The 23809-nt window shown below is 48.1% G+C and overlaps 1 protein-coding gene and 1 non-coding gene across 2 annotated transcripts; both read right to left on the bottom strand.

Moving 5' to 3' along the window:
* Positions 1–1651: 1651 nt before the first annotated feature.
* FAM89A (family with sequence similarity 89 member A) lies at positions 1652–21824 on the bottom strand. Its single transcript, XM_004021350.3, has 2 exons — positions 21528–21824; positions 1652–2737 (listed from the first exon to the last, which is right to left on the bottom strand). Exons 1-2 carry the CDS (start codon positions 21798–21800, stop codon positions 2474–2476), a joined length of 537 nt encoding a protein of 178 aa, XP_004021399.2. The 5' UTR covers positions 21801–21824; the 3' UTR covers positions 1652–2473.
* On the bottom strand, positions 7940–8011 carry TRNAW-CCA (transfer RNA tryptophan (anticodon CCA)). The gene has a single exon. It is a non-coding gene; the product is annotated as a tRNA-Trp (tRNA).
* Positions 21825–23809: the final 1985 nt, after the last annotated feature.

The raw sequence follows: 23809 nt of genomic DNA on the forward strand, positions 1-23809 counted from the left end.
TTCACTACAGGAGCAAGGAACGTGTCAGTCCAACAGGAAGGAAAGCCTCCCTTGCTCACCTTGATTCACCCCACGTTGCACTCTGACACACTTCCTGCCTTCAGAGACTCACAGGCGCCATGAGTCACTGCAGGTCTAGAAGGAGCCAGAGGCAGCAGACAAGGGAACACCTGCACTCTGAATCAGAGGGCTCCCAGCCCTGCAAGCCCGGCTCTCTTGAGAGGACAGAGGCTGGGGTTTGGGGCAGGCCAGGCAATTCTTTCGTGCTGCAGGGGGCCCCCACAGCCCTCTTGGAGCAGCTGTGTTGGTGCTGGGCTGACTTAAAGCAGCATTCTTCTGGAACTCTGTGCAGAAGAATCATCTACACAGGAGGAATCTTGTCAAGGTGCTTGCAGGACCTGGGGCAGAAGGCCGGGTGGGGTGAGATTCTGTACCACAGTGCTGGTGATGCCTGCTCCCTGGACTACACTTTGAACTCTAGATGGTAACTAGATCTACATGAGAACCACCTGGGTGACTTTTATAACCATAGGGATGCCCAGGCCTCACTCCTTACTAATTAAATCAAAATGATGCTGGAGAGGGGACGAGGGCAAGGGGGAGTCTGAATCCAGGCTCAATACTGTTCTGGGCTTCCCTGGTGGCTCAGTGGTAAAGAATCTGCCTAACATTGCAAGAGACACGGGTTCTGTCTCTGGGTTGCGAAGATCCCCTGGAGAAGGAAATGGCAACCCTCTCCAGTATTCTTGCCTGGGAAATCCTATGGACAGAGGAACCTGGTGGGCTACAGTCCATAGGGTCACAAAAGAGTCGGACACAATTCAGCAACTAAACGACAACAAACAATATTGTTCTAAAAGTTCCCCCAAGCATTTCAGTGTGGTCAAAGTCAAGGTTGAGGTCCGCTGGTCTTGGGTTCAGCTCATGTGACGCAGGGGCCAGCCTCAAAGAAAGAGGTCCCAGCAGACAACCAGTTGTCACCAGGTTTTGTTGCTGTTGTTCAGTCCTAAGTTGTGTCCGACTCTTTGCAACCCCATGGACTGCAGCACACCAGGCTTCCCTGTTCTTCATCATCTCCCAGGGTTTGTTCCAACTGTGACCATTGAATCAGTGATGCCATCCAACCATCTCATCCTCCATTGCCCCCTTGTCCTTCACCGGGTTTTACCGCTTTCAATTTTCCCCACCAGTCAGGCCACATGCTAAAGGCAATTTACTGCCACCCCTCATTTCAATGACCATTTTCAACACAGAAAATGAGCAGGAGACCTCTTCTCCTCTGCCCCTCACCCCAGCTCCCGACACAGTGTTGTGTGCATAACAGGCTGTTAACAGGCTGATTAACAATGGTGAGTTTTCCTTCCTCACTCCGACCCAAAAAAGGTCCTAATAAGCAATTATTGCACCAAAGAGAAGAGGAGCAAGGGGTCCAGAGTATGCAATGACTGAACAGTACTGAGACCTAAGTATGGTGCAGTCTACCGATAAAACAGCCTTAAGGATGGGCCAACAGAGGAACAAAGCGTCTTTCAAAATTCTAAATGGCAAGGGAACAAACAGCAGTTTTCTTCCAGTCACTGATGGGATTCATTGCGTTCGAGTTATGAAAGTTGATGGGTCGTAACTCAGACCAAAATAATATACAACCACAGACAGTTTAGCCTTTTATCTTTACTTTTAACCTACAAAGTGTAAAGTGTTCATAAAAGATTTTAATAAATATAGTAAGGCTTCAGGTGATCACCGTATTGAGTGGAACAGTTTGCCTTCTAACATACTACAGCTGGTACCCAGAATCTTTAAAACCGAAAACGTTCACCACCTTACGGTGACTGATACACATCGCTTGCCCCAGTTTTGTTTCCCAACTCAAGGTATCTCTGCACTGTCTCCCACCCATCTCTGAAGCACAGAGAAAGACACAAAATATTTGGACAGGTTCAGAGAATGCAAGTCTCTTGATTGGTGTGGCCTGAAAGGTTTACTTTCTCAGTACGGTTTTTTTACTGAGTCCCCTGGACAATTAGTAATGCACCTTACAAATAAATAAAGCTCAACCACGTGGCTTTGAAGCTCATGAAACAGCAAGAAAGGCAGCAGAAGGTCCTGAGGAAGGGCAGCAGTGAAATGTGAGCTCTCACACACTGCAAACCCGAAGCAAACCCCACTGGTAGAAATATAGCTATATACAAGTTGTTTCATCTTGCCCAGAACACGAGGTCTTCTCCAGGGATCCTCTCATTACTCTCTCAGTATAAACCCTTGGCCACAGGGTCTCAGGACTGGGGTGTGAGGAGATTGCTGAGCACCTCCAGATCACTCAGCAGAAAGTAGCCCTCCAAACAGACCACGGCCCCCACGCCCAGGCACATCTCCCCGCCTGCAAATTAAGCTGGCAATGCTGGTCCCACAGGCTCGAGGACGGCCCACGGAAGAGAAGCCCATGCTGACAGTGGCCTGCCTCCTGCACCCTTTACATGGAGTCCAGGACCCAGTCGCCGCTGGGGAGTGGGGAGACGGGCAGCGTCAGGTCCCTTGGCGGGCCTCGCTCCTTCCCATCCTGGAGGGAGTTCTGCTCCTGGAAATACTCATCGTCCTCATCGAAGAAGCCGTTCTCCAGAGCGTAAGTGCTGTCTGGGCTGGCCGCTGCCTGGCAGGCTCCCTTGTATTCCTGGATGGACTCGTAGAGGCTGTACAACTGGCAGAGCAGGGACATGTCCAGCTGTCGGAGGCCAACCTTGAGGGAAGGGGCAGGGAGGTAAAAGCGAGATGTCAGCAACAGAGTGGAATCTTAGCGGTGCTCTCCGTCAGCAACCTGCCCGTGCCAGCATGTTCTCTCCACATGGCCAGTGACTCAGAGCATCACCTGAATGCTCTGGCTCTTCAGTTTTGAGAAAACCTTAACTATGCAATGCCCACACCTCAGACGTCACCCAACATGTCAGGGAACAACCACACGTGTGGGGCAGCGGGCCCGGCCTGCAGAACATCGCCTGGCGATCTGGCCCGTCCTGCAGAACAACAGCCTTGCACATTTTGAGAGCCCCAGCCAGCTTCACTTTGGACTCCAAGATGCAAAGGTGCCATCTCTTCCTGCTATGATCAGATTCAGAGGAGACCCCCACGTGCTCTCTCCTTCCTGGGGCAACAGTCTCTGTGCCAGAACCAGCAGCTCGGCAGTTAGCGTCATACGCTGCCCCCTGGAGCACCCACCCTCCAATCAGCTGGGTCTGCAGACTCACAAGGAGTCAGACTCCCTCTCCTTTGGACAAGAGGACATCTCCTAAGATGGCTGTGGGGTCACTCCCCAGAGAGAACCTGGGGAGTAAGACCTGGGCCTCTACAGATTCCCCTGCGAACTATTTTCCCAAGTGATAATGGAACAAAGGACATTTCAAAGCCACACATTTATCTTCAAGCTCCTCTCCCCCCCAGTGGCCTATCTCAGGAAAAAGAGAATATTCAGGACAGGAAAATGCCTCTTTCTCATCAATCCCAGAGAGAGAGGGGTTAATCCATCTGGAAATGCATCCCAGACCAGCACATCTACTCTCTCCGGTGCGTGAGGACCACTCTTGTGAAGCCTTTAGATTCTGACTCCGGCCCAGGTCCAGGGCCACTGGGAATGGGGACGCCGAGCAAGCTGCTGAGCAGTCAACCTCAGGGACTCTCAAGATGGGAAACTAAACAGATGCCAGGAGTCCTGCCCTGGGCCCTTCTGCTTCCGGGCTCTCGAGCAAGTTATTTATCATCTCTATGCTTTGATGACAAAATGAAATAATTTCTCTTAATCTACTGGGAGGATTAAATGAAATATCAACTATTTTAATAAACAGCAACCAAATGTCTCCCACATACCAAGCACTACACTAGCGCACTCAAGATGCACAGCAAAGAGCACACACAAACACGGAATATGTGGGTTTTTTCATCTAACTTTATTGAGGCTTTCAATGGCTAAGCTGAAGATCTCGCTTGGTAAATGTCACAGCGCACTTGAAATTATGTGGGTTATTTCCAAATGTCTTTTGATACTGATGTCTAACATAATTCCACAGTGATATGAGAACAGACTCGGTATGATTTCAATACCTTTAGACCATGAAATCTTTGCACCTTGTTTTATGTCCCTGGATATGTTTCAGTGTCTCCTAGTTTACACTGTAGGGGAACTTGAACAGAATGGGTACCCTACTGCGCTGTGGAAATTGTATAAATCTTAATTATGCTGAATTGGCTCACAGTGCCTTTTCTGGCCTACTGTATCCCTCTACTTCTCTGTGTATTTAGTCCATTAATTTTTGAGGGTTTGATATTAAAACTCCAACTAACGTCTTAATTTATCTACTTAAAAAAATAACTAATATATAGTGGTGTGTGATGAAAGTGAAAGAGGAGACTGAAAAAGCTGGCTTAAAGAAAACTATGATCATGGCATCTGGTCCCGTCACTTCATGGGAAATAGATGAGGAAACAGTGGAAACAATGGCTGACTTTATTTTTCTGGGCTCCGAAATCACTGCAGATGGTGAGTGCAGCCATGAAATTAAAAGACGCTTACCCCTTGGAAGGAAACTTCTGACCAAACTAGACAGCATATTAAAAAGCAGAGACATTACTTTGTCAACAAAGATCCATCTAGTCAAGGCTATGGTTTATCCAGTAGTCTCGTATGGATGTGAGACCTGGACTATAAAGAAAGCTGAGTGCAGAAGAATTGATGCTTTTGAACTGTGGTGCTGGAGAAGACTCTTGAGAGTCCCTTCGACTGCAAGGAGATCCAACCTGTCCATACTAAAGGAGATCCGTCCTGGGTATTTGTTGGAAGGACTGATGCCGAAGCTGAAACTCCAATACTTTGGCCACTTGATGCAAAGAACTGACTCATTTGAAAAGACCCTGATGCTGGGAAAGATTGAGGGCAGGAGGAGAACGGGATGACAGAAGACGAGATTGTTGGATGGCATCACCGACTCGATGGACGTTGAGTCTGAGTGAACTCTGGGAGGTGGTGATGGACAGGGAGGCCTGTTCATGGGGTTGTGGTTCATGGGGTTGCAAAGAGTTGGACACAACTGAGCGACTGAACTGAACTGAACTGATAGTGGAACTATATGTAACCTTGTTCTGTATTTTTCAAGTCTCCTGTAAATGTGGTATCACACTTTAATAATTTAAAAAATTAAAATTAAAATATATTTTAAAAATTATTTAAAATAAATTAAATATTAATATATTTTTAAAAGAAACACAGAGCATGTCAAAAGATTTAGTCTTTATAATTACCCAGCAATGATATTTTCTACACAAGAGAAGCTATCTGGTGACAAGACTAAATTCCAGGTCACTCTTCACACCGTCAACCATTCTTGTTCACCAGTGACCTCTCTGGTACTTCTGAACAGACCACGGAAACGGAGCCACTCACACTGACCTGGGATGTTAGCCAAGATACTCAAAGGAAGACCAGGTAGAGAGGCAGGCCATGTTGTTTCCAGCGTGAGTCCCATCGTCCCAGAATTCCTTCTATGGTAGAACTTCTGAAGAAGTTGTTCCCAGGAAGAGACTTCCAGCACGCTGGGGGTGTGGCCCCAGGCACGCTCCGCTCCAAGGCATCCTACTCTCAAAAGTTAATTGGCTATTTTGTTGTTGCTAAGTTGCTAAGCCTTGTCGGACTCTTTGTGACCCCATGAACAGCAGCCTGCCAGGCTCCTCTGTCCATGGGATTCTCCAGGCAAGAATACTGGAGTGGGTTGCCATGCCCTCCTCCAGGGGATCTTCCCGACCCAGGGATCAAACCCGAATCTCTCATGTCTCCTGCAATGGCATGTGGGTTTTTAACCTCTAGCGAACCCAAAACTGTGAAGGAAAAAGTAGAAGAGCGATGTGCCATCGGCCAGGCCTGCCACTCTCCTGGACCGCTGGAGGTGGGCACGGGTGACTGCAGAAGCCGTGACTTCCCTCAACGCATGCCGCCCCGAGCACGGCTCCAGGTTGCTCTCCTTCGGTGCTGAGGTGTCCGAGGCTTTCCCAGGCCTACGTGGGAGACGCACAGGCTGGGAGCTGGATCATAACCTGGACCTTTCTGCACTGTGGCAGCCGGTGACTCACAAAGCTGCCTTGTCATCGGGCGGAACGCTGGCCTAGAAACCAAGTCTGACCCACCTAGGAATACAGCAGAGTCCTATACACGCCTGTTACACAAGCCAACAGATGCCAAGGGTTTGGACTAATTTAACAGAGATTTAAACACAGCACATGTGCACGCCCACAGCCTGGCTTCTCAGGGCCTCCTTCTTCAGACGTGAGATTCAGCTTCCTCTGGTTCACCAACAACCCTCCAGATTAGCCAGGAGGACAGGAGCTAAGTACATACAGGAGCAATCTAGCTTCCCACCCAGGACACCTCTTCCCCTGCTGAGGTAGTTTAAACATTTTCACCTGAATTTTCTAGAAGTAAATCGAAAATCCCTAGGCGGCATCCCATAATCTGATCTGGACAATTCTCCCTGTGCCTCTTCCACCGGCCAGGGAGGCCCCTTCCTCCTGACTGCCCCCTGGCCCTGTTGTTTTTTTTTATTTTAATAGCATCAGATTCATTTTATTTAATTCTCCAAGTTTTTTCCTTACCTTTTTTAATTTTTTTAAATTGGAAGATAATTGCTTCCCACTGCATCCCGGGCTTCCCAGGTGGCCCAGTGGTTAAGAATCCGCCTGCCAATGCAGGAGAGACGGCTCAATCCCTGATCCAGGAAGATCCCACAGACCATGGAGCAACTAAGCCCACGCGCCACAACTTTTGAGCTTGTGCGGTAGAGCCTGCAAGCCTCAACCACTGAAGCCCTAGAGCCCTAGAGGCCATGCTCCACAATAAGAGAGGCTACTGCAACAAGAAGCCTGCACACCGCAACTAGAGAAAGTCCGCGTGCGGCAATGAAGACCCAGCGCAGCAACAAGTCAGTGCAACACCAGCTCCCCCTCCTCTCTTCTGACCTGGACGGACTCAGTCACCAGTGCGCCTCACCTTCCCTCACCGTCTCTGCCTGTCTCACGGCGATGATCACTCTCTACCTTTGCTGTGGGTGCACATGGTCTTCCTTCTCCCACGTGAGGACACACCCAGAAGGCATGGACCCATCTGCCCCTTGGGTCCCTCAGCACCCAGTACAGATCCTTGTGGAGGAAACTCAGACACTGGTGACCAAGGGAAAGCTATAGAGACCCCGATGCCCTCCCAGAGAGCATCTGGTGGTGAAGTGGCCCGGCAGTGGGTTTGGGATCCACAGGCTCCTGGCTTCACCTCAAGGTGCCCCTGAGGAAAGCCACAGGCCACATGGTTCTCGCCATGTCATCAGAAAAGCACTCACCTCTTGCCTGACAGGAAAAGAGACAAACGAAGATTCCTTCCTGAGTGCTCACTGCAGAGCCAGCAGCTGGGAAGCAGGGACATAGAGCAGGCTCTCAACAGGAGGGCATAAGACTCCGGGGTGTGGGAAGCAGAGAGAAGGCCCGGCCAACAGAACTAAACTGCAGTTATGTTTTAGGACACGATTAAATCACTCACAAACAAGAACTTCTCATCATTCCAGAAAAACAGTGGGGAGAGGCAGGGGCACACGCCCTCAGCAAGCCCACTAACCCTCACCTCTGTCCTCATCCCGCTGCAGAAGCACGTCACCTTAGTGATGTGTTCCCTAAAGGACAGGCGCTGAGTCACAGCTGGATTCAGAAAACACAGCTCTTTTCTGAAAACCCAGCCGAAAAATTCAGACAGCCTCATTTTAGAAAAGTACAGAATTCTTGAAGATGAAGGTGAAGTCGCTCAGTCGTATCCGACTCTTTGCGACCCCGTGGACGGTAACCTACTAGGCTTCTCCGTCCATGGGATTCTTCAGGCAAGAATACTGGAGTGGATTGCCATTTCCTTCTCCAGGGGCTCTTCCCAACCCAGGGATCGAACCCAGGTCTCCCGCATTGGAGGCGGACGCTTTAACCTCTGAGCCACCAGGGAAGCTTGTAGCCCCTTGCCATAGACCTCTGAGACAATCAAGAACAAGCCACTCATCTCCACGCTTTAAACTGGCCTGACTCCTTCCTCTCTCTGTTCAGGCTTCCTGCTTCCTTCCTGATCACCGCGCCTGCTGTACACACAGGTGGCTCTCTCATCCCCAGCATCTCCAACAATAGGGCCAAACAATCCTGAACCACCCTCCAAACAGTTTCAAAACTCACAATGGGCTGGCCACATGTACACACCTCAGACAGGATGGTGGCTCCCAGCTGGGTTTCGGGTTGCCAAGTCTCTGAATATCCCTGGAAGGTAAGGTTAGGGAGGAAGTGCTTCCTGACTTTTAGATGATAATAGAAATGTTACCATTAGGATACGAGGCTTAGGAGATGAAAGAGAACTGCAGTGGGAAATTAATGTTGATTGCAAACAAAGCATCATGAAAAATTTTAGGAAGTTTTTAGAAGTAAAAAATATACTTAAGAAAAACAGTCTGTTTCATTTAAGAAACCAAAAGCCACCAGGAAAGCCCAAAAACAAATGGTGGGGGTAATTCTCCTGCTTGTATGAAACTCTTTTATGTCTTTTTCAAGAGACATAAAAGCAACTTTTTCTGAAATACAGCAATGAGTAGAAAACAAGACAAACATACGAGGAGACGGTCTTATTTGTACCCAGGTCCATACTGGGCCCAGGGTGGGGGAGGGGAGTAAACCTGGCACCAGCACAGCTTAGCCCCAGCAGTCACGCTGGGGTCATTCTGCGATGAGCCTCTCCCCTGCCAGTCCACTGTTTCCTACTGCTGTGATTCCTCAACCAGAAGATGAAAAATACCCCACCTCACATGGTACAAGGGATGTATAGGTTTGAAGTTAAGCTATAGAATCAGGAACAGGGGGCCTCAAAATATGGAGACAGATGCAGAAAAACTCTGGTGGGGGAACCTTTAGTTTGAAACATAACAGATGATAGAAACTTGACTGAGAAAATCATGTTATAGTCATACAATAAAAAGGTTTCTGTAGTGGCTCAGTGGTAAAGAATCTGCCTGCAATGCAGGAGACCCAGGTTTGATCCCTGGGTTGGGAAGATCCCCTGGAGAAGCAAATGGCAACCCACTCCAGTATTCTTGCCTGGGAAATCCCATGGACAGAGGAGCCTGGTGGGCAACAGTCCATGGGGTCACAAAGAGTCAGACACGACTTGGCAACTGAACACACACACACATACAATAAAAACTAGGCAGTTACTTAAAAGAGCAGCTCTCTAAGTACAAGAGTAGGACACCGATGAACGCCCACCATTAGGCACAAAAGTCCAAGGTACAGAATAGTATGCTGAGTAGGACCTCACTTTATACATTAGGCATACACGCATGCAAGCTTTTGACTAGAAGAGAAAATGTCCATGAGCAGAATTTACTTCTGCAAAGTGGGACTGGATATTTACAGCCTTCTGTACTGCTAAAAAAATTTTTTCCAACAAGCAGTTACTCTTAATTTTAAAAACTAGACAAGGCAGTGGCACCCCACTCCAGTACTCTTGCCTGGAAAATCCCATGGACTGAGGAGCCTGGTGGGCTGCAGTCCATGGGGTCACTAAGAGTCAGACAAGACTGAGCGACTTCACTTTCACTTTTCACTTTCATGCACTGGGGAAGGAAATGGCAACCCATTCCAGTGTTCTTGCCTGGAAAATCCCAGGGACGGGGGAGCCTGGTGGGCTGCCGTCTATGGGGTCGCACAGAGTCGGACACGACTGAAGTGACTTAGCAGTTATAATAAAGTATATAACTTATGTGCATTGTTAGTAGGGCTGCATGCTTGTAAAACCTCTCAGCAGGACTCACTGGCAATGTCTATCAAAAGCTTTAAAATATCATATAACTTTTCACCAGCTAACCAGTTCATCGCTAGTGGCTTTGGAGTAGAAAATCTCAGCTGTACACAAATAGGTAATCCTCATCCTTGTTTTGTGAAGCAGGTGTGGATTCTGCTACCGTGAGGAAACTGAGCCCTGACAGATGCAGGCCCTTCACTAAGAGCAGGGGGCTGCAGCCAGGCGGCAGGGCTCCAGCACGCATGCCTGACCATCAGCCTGCGCTGCCCACACAGACAACACCGGGAGAGGGCGCCATGTCCGCTGGGGCAGCACGCTGCTGAGATCACAGGTGACTCTTACTATTGGCTTTTCTGAATTTTCTCTGGTGGCTCAGATGGTAAAGGACCTGCCTGCAATGCAGGAGACCTGGGTTCGATCCCTGGGTTGGGAAGATCCCCTGGTGAAGGGAATGGCAACCCACTCCAGTATTCTTGCCTGGAGAATCCCATAGACAGAGGATTCTGGTGGGCTAGAGAGTCCATGGAGGTCACAAGAGTTAGACATGACTGACTAACTCTTTGACTTTCACCTTTCTGAGTTTTCCAGATTTTCTACCATGAATATGTATTAACTCATAATGAACTTTTAAAAACATAATAAATGGCTTGTAAATTTATTTTAGACAACACTATTAGTAAATGCCCCAAATTTAATGAGTGTCTAGTATGCATCCGCAGGACTGGAATGTAATAAAGATCGCAGTGACTTAATGGATCATAACCTGATTTCTGAATAAAGGATGTGTTGACAGAACGCTGACCTGCATACTGTTTAAAAGGAGAAGACCAAAGAGAAAAGCTTCATCAGTGTTGATCTAACAGAGAAAGAGCTATGAACTCAGCTGCCTGAGCTGGCCGGAGATACTCCTGCAGGACCCCAAGCCCCCAGGTGAACTGTGATTCTGGGCTCCCTAGGCAGGCTTCATCAGTCACTCAGCTCCTCCCCAGGGGGTATGCGTCTGTCAACCTCATCTCCTCTTAATGCTGCAGCCCCACCGAGCTGAGGACTGCCTCAAAAGAGCCCTGGTGATTGACAGAGAGCAAGCAGACCAGGAGCTACACCTGAAGGCGCCCACGCTGGTGGATGGAGCCCATTCTGCAGCTCAGCAGTGCTAGTGAAGACATCCTGTCCATCTCTAACCTACAATAATGGTTGTACCAATGAAGCCTGTTTCCTCTCATTCTGTCCTACGCAGAGAAGGAAAAAGAAAAAGGCAATTGGCCACTGTCTTTAAGACATGTCTTTGCATATTCCTTTACTAAATCCTTTCCCAATTACAAAACTAAAATATTCTAGCTATATTAAAAATTCAATGGCTCATAATTATACAGTCTTCCCTAATTTCATGTCCTAATGCAGCAATCTTAGAGTGTTTTGGTCTTGGTTGGGACCCCTTTAGACTTTTAAAATTACTGAGGGTCCCAAAGAGCTCCTGTTTATGTAAATTATACCTATCAATAGTTACCTCATTAGAAATGAAAATTGAGAAACTGTCATATAAAGCCATTCAAAAACACTACACCCACTGCTAACATAAATCACATTTTTATAAATGGGATTGTGTAAGAAATCTTTTTAATGTCTGGCTTATCTTCTTCTGTACTTGATCTTTCATAACACGCTTTTTTAGTTGAAATACACCTGGCCTCACATAGGTATGTACTTGGGAAAAAGGAGCATTTAAACCACCTTTCAAGTTAACAGTGGATATTCTTATTTGGCACTATCCTTAAGCTGGCTCCAGTGTGGAATTTGAAACTATGCCAATGAGCTTTTAACACTGTTTCATTAAAACCCACCAGTCTTGCATTTTGAATGGATCTTTTAACCATGCACCAAGCGTTAGTTCCATGAAAAATGTGGAAAATTGATTCACTGAATGTAGACCCTCCAAATATTTCCTTAGGTACTATTTTGGAAAGTCACATTTGCCCATATGATCACCACCTAATTATGGACACCCCCACAAAAGGCTCTGGGAACCCATAGGTGTCCTCAGACCATAATTTAAGAACTACTGTTCTAAGCATATCCACTTTTAGCTGTCTAGCATACCTCCCTCAAGACACACTGCACATACAAATGTATTTAGGTACTGTTTTGTAATTCACTTTTCCAAACCTTGAACACCTATGTTCATTTACATAGTTACCACATTCTCTTCAACAATTGTATAATATTCTATCACTGTTATATATTATTATTATAGAATACTACTATATATCACTGCAAAAGATATTCCTATGTAAGAACTGTTATTCCCTTGGGTGACTATTTCTGTAAAAAAAACTTTTTTAAATTATGAAAATGAAATTGCAGGGGAGAAGGCAGAGAAGGGAAATGGGATGCTTTCCTTCCAATCCCTCAATTCTGGGATCACAAACAGCGGACCATTCATCGAGGATGTGTCAAAGGCCTGAGAGTTCACTAGTTACGATGAGGAATGCACACAGAACGCAGCTGATTCTAAGAGTCAAGTAGGACTAGAGGAAAAAGCATGACTTGACTCACGACACATGGGAATTCAACACCCATCTGAAGGTTAGTTTGCATTTTGTCATTTTCTTGAATGATAACTAATTGAAACTGCCTCTCTGCGAGAGTAGATTCAGGAAAGGAAGAAAATCTGAAGCTAAAAATCAGGAAACCAAGTTCTTGGACAATAAACAGAAAACTTCATGTCAGTGTCTAGTGTTTTTAGACAACTGACATAAAAAGCAAGAAAAAGGGTTGGTGTCCACACGATATTAAAGGCCAGTGGCCATCCCCAATCTCCTTTGACCAAGGCCAACCAAGAATCCTGCATTGAGAGCTAACACTCTTATTCCAAATGGCACTCATGGGCTTGCCTTGAGACTGGACCTCCAACCATAAGCCCATTTAAAGACTCAAACCCCCTCTCTGAGACCCTGTTGCCTCGTATAGGGTGAAGACTGAACTCTGCGGGGATCTGGGCTATTCAAGCTCATGCCCGTCTCCTGGTTTCTAGTTCACCACACAAGGCTGTCAGGCATTTAGGTGTTGTCTCAACTAAAATTAAAAGACACTTACTCCTAGGAAGAAAAGCTATGAAAAACCTAGACAGTGTATTATAAAGCAGAGACATCCCTTTGCCAACAAACAAAGGTCCATACAGTCAAAACTATGGTTTTTCTAGTAGTCATGGACGGATATGAGAATTAGACCATAAAGAAGGCTGAACGCCAAAAGAACTGATGCTTTCAAATTGTGGTTCTGGAGAAGAATATTCAGAGTCCCTTAGACAGCAAGATCAAACCAGTCAATCCTAAAGGAAATCTACTCTGAATTTTCATTGGAAGGACTGATGCTGAAGTTGAAGCTCCAATACTTTGGCCACCTGATGGGAAGAGCCAGCTCACTAGAAAACACCCTGGTGCTGGGAAAGATTGAAGGTGGGAGGATAAGGGGGCAACAGAGGATGAGATGGTAGGACGGCAGCATTGACTAGATGGGCATGAGTTTGAGCGAGCCCCGGGAGATGGTGAAGGCTAAGGAAGCCTGGTGAGCTGCAGTCCATGGGGTGGCAAAAAGTTGGATACAACTTAGCGAAGTGTTGCTGCTCTCAGGAATCAAACCTTTTTTCTCAGATTCAATTCTTCACCCAAACCATTGCAGTTCAGGAATTCAAAAGTTCTGTGTGGACAACTTCCCACTCACAGGTGGGTAACCAAAGCAACTATTGGATAGTTTGGAAAAAAAAGAAAAAACGAGGCAGAAAGTTTTCAAAGTTACTATTTAGAAAGGTGCTGCTGATGGTTTGAGAAGTGGAACTCAAGAATCCTCAGAGATCTGCCATCTCCCGACCCCGTGTCTGAGGCTCTCTTCCTGCCTCTACATTTTCATGTGGTGCTTCTGAGGACCTAAGAAGCTTGATGAGCTAAACTTACAGGGCTGCTGGGCAGTGGTCTCTGAAGAACCCTGCAAGGAAAGATGTGTGCCAGGGTCCCTGTGGACTCTTGAGAGTCACGTGTGTGCTTCAACCACATACAAGGATTGAAATGCCAACGAAGATCCTCTGAGCCAAGCTAGCCTGTCAGCATACCAGATAAAAATCTTTCAAGCTGTGGGGCCCTTGAAGCCAAAGTATTTTTATCCAGAAAGAGGTCTGCAGGGAGTAAAATTGGTACAGCCACTATGCAGAACAGTATGGAGGTTCCTTAAAAAGCTAAATATAGAGCTACCATAGCACCCTGCAGTCCCACTCCTGGGCACATATCCGGAGAAAAACATGATCCGAAAGGACAGGTGCACCCCAATGTTTGTTGCAGCACTGTTTACAATAGTCAAGACATGGAAGCAACCTAGACGCCCATCAACAGAGGAATGGATTAAGAGAATATGGAACATACACAATGGAGTATTACTCAGCCATTAAAAAGGAAAAAATGCCATTTTCAGCAACATGCATAGACCCAGGGATTGTCATACTGAGTGAAGGAAGGCAGACAGAGGAGAAATATCGTATGACACCCCTTATAAGAAAGTGGAGGTGCTGGCCACTCAGTCATATCTGACTCTTTGTGACCCTATGGACTGCAGCCCTCCAGGCTCCTCTGTCCATGAGACCTCCCAGGCAACAATACTGGAGTGGATTGCCACACCCTCTTCCAGGGTATCTTCCCAACCCAGGACTGAACCCAGGTCTCCTGGGTTGCAAGCAGATTGTTTACTGTCTGAGCCACCAGGGAAACCCAACATCCCTTATATGTGAAATATAAAATGATACAAATGAACTTATTTACAAAACAGAAAAAAAACTCAAAGCCTTAAAGAACAAACTTATGGCAGTGGGGTGGGGGTGTAGGGAGAATGAGGGGAAGGGACAGTGAGGGCGTTTGGAATGGACATGTACACACTGCTATATTTAAAATGGATAACCAACAAGGACCTACAGTACGGCAGATGGAGCTCTGTCAACGTTATGTGGGAGCCTGGATGGGAGGGGAATTTGGGGGAGATGGATACATGTGTATGTTTGGCTGAGTTCTTTCACTGTTCAGTTGAAACTATCACAACATTGTTTTGTTAATCAGCTATACCCCAATATAAAATAAAAAGTTAAAAAAGAAAAAATGCTTAAAATACTAGATATCTTATATTTTGGCTGTCCAGCATTTCTGCAAACTCTTCTTTTAGGGATGCCCAGCCCTGCACCCCATCCACACAGTCACATCACCTTAGTAAATAAAACACCATCTTGGCCTCAGTCACCAATAGCTGTCCAGACCCCCCAAGCTGGGCCCACTGGTATTCTTCCACACAGTATTTCCAAAGTGGCAGTAAGAAGCATAGCTGAAACTGGGAGTGTGGACACTGTAGACAGTCACATTCCAAAATGTAGTGGGGGGGGAAAAAGGAGGGTAAAGAAGATTGCAGCAGCCTTCCTGGGTTCCCCACCAACCCTGGTTCTAGGCTGCCTCTGTACACATCCAGCCCTACAAGGTTCTCCTTTTGCAAGAGCTGGTTCAAACTGAGTCTCTATTATTAATAAAGTCTTCAGACATGAAAAGTGACACACGGTCTAAACTACAGCAATTGTATTCCTGTAAAGATGCCCACCTCTGATAGATGTTATAAGCTCCTTAACACCTAGATAGTTCAGCCCTATACCCTAGTTCAGCCCTGTATCCTCCACAGCACTTTATAAGCAGCAGACATGTGGCAAACATCTGTCTGATACAATCCAAATATACTCTCTGATGTTGGGGGGGTGGGGGGGAGAACAATCTGAACTTCTTGTTTTAAAGGATGCTTTCAGGTCTAAAGAGCAAAAAGCATCTGTCTGACCCTCACAGCTCTCCAAATGGGCTCGCTGGGGGAGGGGAAGGGAGCTCACAACGGCACAGAACTTCAGAGAAAGCCCATTACTAGCACAGGAAGTGCTGAAACTCCAGTGGACATCAGGACGCTCAAAGCAGAGCAGGGCGTCACCCACACAGGCGCCCCTCAACACCAGCTCCCCGTGTTCTGCCCTGAACATCCGTCAATCAGTTATCTGCAGGCCAGGCTCTGCCAGCCTCTGGCTCCACGTTCTGAAACGTTTAACATACTCTTCCACCGATGCGACAGCAAACCACCTTCCCCCATAAGCAGCCACTTCTCCTGACTCCCTTATTGCTGTGATGACCCCCATTTTCCCAGTGATGAATGACCAAAGTTATTACTGCCACATAATGGTGCTCCATGGAGTTAAGACATTTTAATATACACTGACCTAAAAAATACTTGCAACATGTGTCCCCTCAAAGCAGTAAAACCCTATGATTTAACAGGGTCTTGGAGGCAGACACGTCTGGCTGAGATTGTCACATTAGGTGAGCTACTTAAATTCTGAATCCTATTTTTTAAAATGTAGACTTTCAGTATCTATCTAGTGGAGAAGTTATAAAAATCAAATAAGATGACGTAAGGAAGAAGACTCTTGAGAGTCCCTTGGACTGCAAGGAGATCCAACTAGTCTATTCTGAAGGAGATCAGCCCTGGGATTTCTTTGGAGGGAATGATGCTAAAGCTGAAACTCCAGTACTTTGGCTACCTCATGAGAAGAGTTGACTCATTGGAAAAGACTCTGATGCTGGGAGGGATTGGGGGCAGGAGGAGAAGGGACGACCGAGGATGAAATGGCTGGATGGCATCCCCAACTCGATGGACGTGAGTCTGAGTGAACTCCAGGAGTTGGTGATGGACAGGGAGGCCTGGCGTGCTGCGATTCATGGGGTCGCAAAGAGTCGGACACGACTGAGCGACTGAACTGAAGGAAAACATTTACACTGTGCCTACCAGGAGATATCCCCAAATAGTAAAGTGATCAGGTGCTAGGACGGTAATTTTAAAGTTATTATTTATGTATTTATTTATTTATGGCTGTGCCACGTCTTGTTTCCCTCGAGGACTTCTCTGCAGTTGCGGCGAGCAGAGGCTGCTCTCTAGCTGTGGTGCTCAGGCTTCCCGCTGCAGCAGCTGCTCCAGTTGCTGGGCACAGGCTCTAGAGCGCACGGGCCTCAGGAACTGCGGCATGTGGGCTCAGCAGCTGCGGCCCCCCGGGGTCTAGAGCACAGGCTTAAGAGTCATGGCGCAGGGGCTTAGTTGCGCTACAGCGTGCGGGATCTTCCCAGATCAGGGATTGAATCTATGTCTCCTGCACTGGCAGACAGATTTTTTTTTACTACTGAGCCATTAGGAGACAGAAGCAGAAGATATTAAGAAGAGGTGGCAACAATATACAGAAGAATTACACAAAAAAGATCTTAATGACCCAGATAACCACGATGGTGTGATCACTCACCTAGAGCCACACATCCTGGAATTCGAAGTCAAGTGGGCCTTAGGAAGCATCACTATGAACAAAGCTAGTGGAGGTGATGGAATTCCAGTTGAGCTATTTCAAATCCTGAAAGATGATGCTGTGAAAGTGCTGCACTCAATATGCCAGCAAATTTGGAAAACTCAGCAGTGGCCACAGGACTGGAAAAGGTCCGTTTTCATTCCAATCCCAAAGAAAGGCAATGCCAAAGAATGTTCAAACTACTGCACAATTACACTCATCTCACACGCTAGCAAAGTAATGCTCAAAATTCTCCAAGCCTGGCTTCAATAGTATGTGAATCATGAACTTCCAAATGTTCAAGATGGATTTACAAAAGGCAGAGGAAGTAGAGATCAAATTGCCAATATCCACTGGATCATCGAAAAAGCAAGAGAATTCCAGAAAAACATCTACTTCTGCTTTATTGACTATGCCAAAGCCTTTGACTGTGTGGATCACAAGAAACTGTGGAAAATTTTGAAAGAGATGGGAATACCAGACCACCTTACCTGTCTCCTGAGAAATGTGTATGCAGGTCAAGAAGTAACAGTTAGTACTAGACATGGAACAACAGACTGGTTGCAAGTCGGGAAAGGAGTACGTCAAGGCTATATATTGTCACCGTGCTTATTTAACTTATATGCAGAGTACATCATGCCAAATGCTAGGCTGGATGAAGCACAAGCTGGGATCAAGATTGCCGGGAGAAATATCAACAACTTCAGATATGCAGATGACACCACCCTTATGGCAGAAAGGGAAGAACTAAAGAGCCTCTTGATGAAAGTGGAAGAGGAGAGCGAAAAGGCTGGCTTAAAACTCAACATTCAGAAAACTAAGATCATGGTATCCAGTCCCATCACTTCATGGCAAATAGATGGGGAAACAATGGAAACAGCGATAGACTCCGTTTTCTGGGCTCCAAAATCACTGCAGATGGTGACTGCAGACATGAAATTACAAGACGCTTGCTCCTTGGAAGAAAAGCTATGATCAACCTAGACATCATATTAAAAAGCAGAGACATTGCTTTGCCAACAAAGGTTTGTCTGGTCAAAACTATGATTTTTCCAGTAGTCATGTTTGGATGTGAGGATTGGACTATAAAGAAAGTTGAGCACAGAAGAATTGATGCTTTTGAAGAAGCATGTTGGAGAAGATTCTTGAGAGTCCCTTGGACTGCAAGGAGATCCAGTCAATCCTAAAGGAAATCACTGAATATTCATTCACTGGAAGGACTGATGCTGAAGCTGAAACTCCAATACTCTGACCACCTCATGCAAAGAGTTGACTCATTGGAAAAGACTCTGATGCTGGGAGGGATTGGGGGCAGGAGAAGGGGATGACAGAGGATGAGATGGTTGGATGGCACCACCAACTTGATGGACATGAGTTTGAGTAAGCTCCTGGAATTGACGAAGGACAGGAAAGCCTGGCGTGGGGCAGGCAGTGCATGGAGTCGCAAAGAGTTGGACTTGATTGAACGACTTATCTGAACTGAACTGAGCCATCAGGGAAGCTCGACTATAATTATTGTTTTGCTTAGGGGCACTTTCCATTAAAAAAACTTAAGTTATTGCTCGGGGCTTCCCTGGTGGCTCAGTGGTAAAGAATCCGCCTGCCAATGCAGGAGACACAGGTTCAATCCCTGGTCCAGGAAGATCCCACATCCACAGAGCAACTAAGTCCATGCACTACAACTACTGAGCCTGTGCTCTAGAGCCCAGGAGCCACAACTACTGAAGCCTGAGCACCTTCGAGCCTGTCCTCTTCAGGAGAAGCCACCATAATAAGAAGCCCTCTCATTGCAACTAGACAGTAGCCTGTGCTCACCACAACTAGAGAAAAGCCAGCACAGTCAAATAAATAGCATAAATAAAACTATTGGAAAAAAGACAAGTCATGTCTGGTTCCTTATCATCACCATCCTGACTCTGATATTTACCCAGCAAGTCCTGTGGATTCTATTTCAATGAAGTGTCTCCCATGTGATTCTCGTTTCACATTCCGGGATCTCCAGGCTGTTGCAGGCTCTCATCGCTCCACGTACATCTCCAGTACCTCCCAAGCTCAGCCAGCTCGCCCTTCTAAGCACCTTCCTTTCACATTAACTCTTCAAAGCCAGTTCTCTGGCTTTACTTGTTCCGTTGCTATTCCTGAGGCTTTCCTCTGCCCACTTGGCCCCAACCCGTCCTCTCAGTTGGAATGTCCACACCTGCCCTATTCCAACAGGAGCGCACGTCAGTCTGGATTTTCTATCACCCATTCTCTTCTTAAAATGCAGTCGCATTCTGAGGGCTCCACACTACTGCTCCTCTGCGCTTGTATACGACTGTTTAAAAAGCAACTAACTACAGTCTGCCAGGACTTCTTGTTAGTTCCCCGGGCACAGAGTTTACTTAAGGCCTTCAAATTAAATAGATCAACACAGACTACTGGGCAGATGATTCAAGCACAAACTCTCACCTCTAATCTTGCAAGCCTCCACCCCCACCCCCATGGGAGCCTCAGTTTGAAGCGACCACTCAGACCCCACTGCCCTAGTGGGGCAAAAAAAAGGCAAAAAAACCCAGAGCACTCCTAAAGACTTTGTGACATTCCTTGAAAGGGACTTGTTAAGGCCTGTAGCCATGTTTTGTCTTTATCTCAGCTAAATATCAGACGGCTGTTTATTTTTCTTGTGTTTCCGATAGGCTGAGAAAGAGCTCTGGTCCAGGGCATAATTAGAAGGAGGCTGTGACTGTAGTTTGGTTGCACCAGGAGGGACCTGGAAAAACACTTTCAGGAACAGCATGGTTACTTGGGAGTGTGCAAGACTCCAGAGCATGTTTATAAACCAGAGAGAGCTTCACAAGGGGAGTGGCCTGAGGTTTTCCTGTCTCTGGTCCCGTAAATTAACCAGGATGAGTCTTCCTATTTCACCCTCTTTATTTTTGCTGCATCCAAGTTCAGACTAGACATACTGGGTGCAAGCTTATCTAATGAAAACACAGCTTTCCAGCTGTGCAATGCTGGTGTTGATTAATGCTGATTAATTAATAAAAACAGTTGGCTTGAAATTTAAGTCATTCTGTAAGAAGCTTAGAAAATCTTCTCAGGGAGAACTGGAAATCACTTCAACGGCAGCCACAGAGTGGGAAGACAATACTGAATTGCTTAAAAGGTGTTAACGCTGTTTCTAGATTTAATTCTTACTTTTCAGGACAGATATTTTCCCGAAAGAAATGCATAAATTGAGTTTTTCTAAATAATATCTTAATACACTAAAAGCATATTTAAAGGATTCCTATAATAAATTTAGGTGCCAATTTATTTTGGGGGACAAAAAAATTTTTCATATATTAGATTTCCTTAATAAAGTATTTACCTGTGCCAGGAGAGGGGGGACTCTGCATTAGGTAAAAGGAAAGGGCAAATTCTAAACAGAGAGAGTGGCCAAGAAAGGTGATCAGAGGCCTGCAGGAGCGTTAGACGGAAGTTTTTCTGTTGTCTTCTGAGCTGGCCTAAGCTTGGAGAAAGCTGGAGACCCCTGAGCTGCTTTTGGCTTCTCCTTAACTCATTAGTCCTAGTCCACGAACAACTAACATACTTCCCAACCACCGAGAAAAACCAAACCCCATTGTTTGCAGCCCAGGCACAACCTGAAGAACCCACATGGACTTCACCCACACGGCGAAGACGCCACCGCCCCAGTCCTCTCTAGCGGGACTGGGGAACCGGCCACCACGCGGAGACTATCAGGGTGAGCGGCCACTTTCCCGGCATCTGCCGGCAGGAGCCGCTCCGCTGTAATCCGATTCTGCACGCGCCCTGGACGAGGGGGAGGGGGCGAGAGCTGTTCCAATCCGCAGTCTACACTCGCTCGGACAAAAAGCTGTCCTCTTCAGGGCAGGAAAACACAATTGCACACAGCTCTTAACCCCGCGGGGGCAGTGAAGGCCGCCCCCCCCCGACCCCGGGAGATCTGCTGCCCCCTGGGGAGGGGTGACCAGCCGCCCCCGGCCCGAGGCCAAGCGCCAGCCCCACGCCGCGCCTCCTGGGTCTCTGAGCCTGCTGGGGCCGGACGAGCAGCGCCGGGTCTCCAGAAAGCTGCCTTCTGGAAGGGGTACCTCCCTGGGCGAGGGTCCAGTAGTGGGCACAGAGAGGACAAGCAAAACGGGGTAGCTGAGAGGCCAGTGTCCCTGTACTCGTCGGCGCCTGGGGCCAAAGAGCCTGAGACGGGCGGGTGGCGCGGGGACTTCCGGCGAACTTTCCCAGAAGGGCGAGCCCAGCTGGGAAGGACCCCCGCTCCGGCCCGCGGACCTCCCTTACCATCTCCTTGCGCAACAGGGCCAGCGCGGCGTCCAGGTTGGGGGGCTTGGCGGGCAGCGCCGCCGCCCTAGCCCCGCCGCCTCCCGCGCTCCCGCGGCTCAGCTCGTCCTGGATGCGCGACTTCTGCGCGTACAACCTCTCCAGGTGCCTCCAACCCCCCGACGCGCCGCCGCCCGACGCCGAGTGCAGCAGCCCGCTCAGGCTCTTGGGCAGCGGAGGCAGCCCGTCCACCCGCAGCCCGCGCACGGAGCCAGCAGCCCCGGCTCCGCTCATCCCGTCCGGCCTGACCGCGCGCTCCCGGGTCCGCAGCCGCCGCCGCTGCCTGGGGCCCTTGCTCCCCAGCCCGCCCCCTTTCCGGGGGTGCTCCGCCCACTTCCCCTCCCCACCTCGCTGCCCCGCCCCTCTCCGCGCCTCCGCCCCCGCGCCCCGCCCCCTGCCCGTGCCCCCTCCCTGCGTCCCTGCCCCGCCCCCTGCCCGTGCCCCCTCCCTGAGTCCCCGCCCCGCGCCCGCGCCCTCTTGACGCCCCGCCTCCCCCGCTTTCCTGCGGCCCCGCCCACTTAGCCTCCACCCCTGCGCCCATCCTCGGGCCGGTCCCTGGCTCACCTTTAGCACCTCCTGGGACTCTCGCCTGCCGGCCCTCCTCGTGGAGTCGAGCCCTGCCCTGGCTGCCCGACTCCAGGCAAGGTGGGCTCCGCCACTAGACTCCAAAGCTGCTTGTAATTACTGATAGGCGAGGGTCACCTCAGATGCCATCCGACGAGGCCAGTTGGTGCGGCGAATCGGGGTATAAAGGCTCCCCGTCGGGGCAGGCAGGACGTCAGGGAGGTTTGGTAGTGCTGGGATCGCGCCCGCGGTCAGGGTCCTTAGAGGCGGCGTGGTCGCAGCCGGCGGGGTCCGCGGAGACCGGGGGAAGGAGGCGGGGCTCTGGCCAGAGGAACCCACCGCACCCCACCCCCGCCCCCGCCCGTCCCCGAGGGCTGAATCTAGACCGCCTCCTGCTAAGTGTGACTTCCTGCCGGGAGAGCTGGGGCCCCCAGGCTCGGGCTAGTCACTAGTTCACTCGATGGCCCACAGGCCTTTTCTGTAAACGACGTCCATACCTTTGTCCGTACCGACAGTAGCCAAAAGGAGCGCCGAGTCAAGAAGAGCTTGGCCAAGAGGAGCCAAGAGTCATCTTTGGAAACCTCAAAATGCGACCAAACATGTCCTTCAACCTGGTTGTGAACACAAGAGTAGTTCTCAATGGAAATGTTAGGAGAGTGAAGAAAAGGATTATATTTCAGAAACTATTCTTCAACTCTGAGGCAAAAATAAATACGATTCACATCTCAGAGAGGGAGAGAAAGAAAGAAGGCTCTGTCTTTTGGAGGACGAATAAAAACGACAGATGTTACAACCAGATTAGAGACAGTAAAGATAAGAGGTTAAGATCGATTTGCAGAGACAGCCTCACTGCAGATTAAAAACTAATGCCGTATATAGAGAATGGATACATTATAATGCCTACTGTTGGCTTTCGTTATAAAAGGGACTTAATTGTTCTAAATGCATTCAACGGGATCACAATTATAAAGTGTTCTGAACACTCTCAGACATTAAAGAGCCCTGCAATTTGGGGGGGTTTTCCCCTTTTATCTACCATTCCCTATAGACTCCTCTCCAGAATCAATCTGCAACACTGGCAGACGTCCTTGATACACCCTGGCAACCTGGTGAGAGGAGCATGGAGAAGCCCCAGAGCAAGCAGTGTGATCCAAGGGTGTCATGAAGGTTTCTTGCCCCACCCAGTGCCCAGAATTCTCATTCTCATCACTGTGCCTCACCTTTCACTAATTGCCTAGTTACATTTCCTGATTTCAGATATTCATTCATTTGCTTATTCAAACAGTGGGTGTCTGGGAGAGTTACAGATTTGCTTGTGTGAGAGTAAGGGAGAGGGGAGAGGAAGGGATGGGACATTTGATCTTTCCTTCACACCCTGGCATGGATTGTTTTAATTTGGTGTGTCAAATTGCTGTCTATCCTACAGTAATTAGCAGAAATCATTGACGTAAGGTGGTAACAGGTTGTGTGATGGTGCAATAAGAAAAGAAATAATTTCAAACTATGTGGGCACTTAAATCACTGAAAGCATGTACTTGAGCAGATTACACAAGGCCAGAAGGAAAGAGGGTTGGAGCCAGTGTGATAACAGAATGAGGTCCCTGGTGCCAGGACAAGAGAGACAGTTTACATGATGCAAACCCTACAATTTTCAAGGCAGGTTCTATGTGCAGGTATAT

The sequence above is a fragment of the Ovis aries genome, chromosome 25 (genome assembly GCF_016772045.2).
Source record: "Ovis aries strain OAR_USU_Benz2616 breed Rambouillet chromosome 25, ARS-UI_Ramb_v3.0, whole genome shotgun sequence".
NCBI classification, from domain to species: domain Eukaryota; kingdom Metazoa; phylum Chordata; class Mammalia; order Artiodactyla; family Bovidae; genus Ovis; species Ovis aries.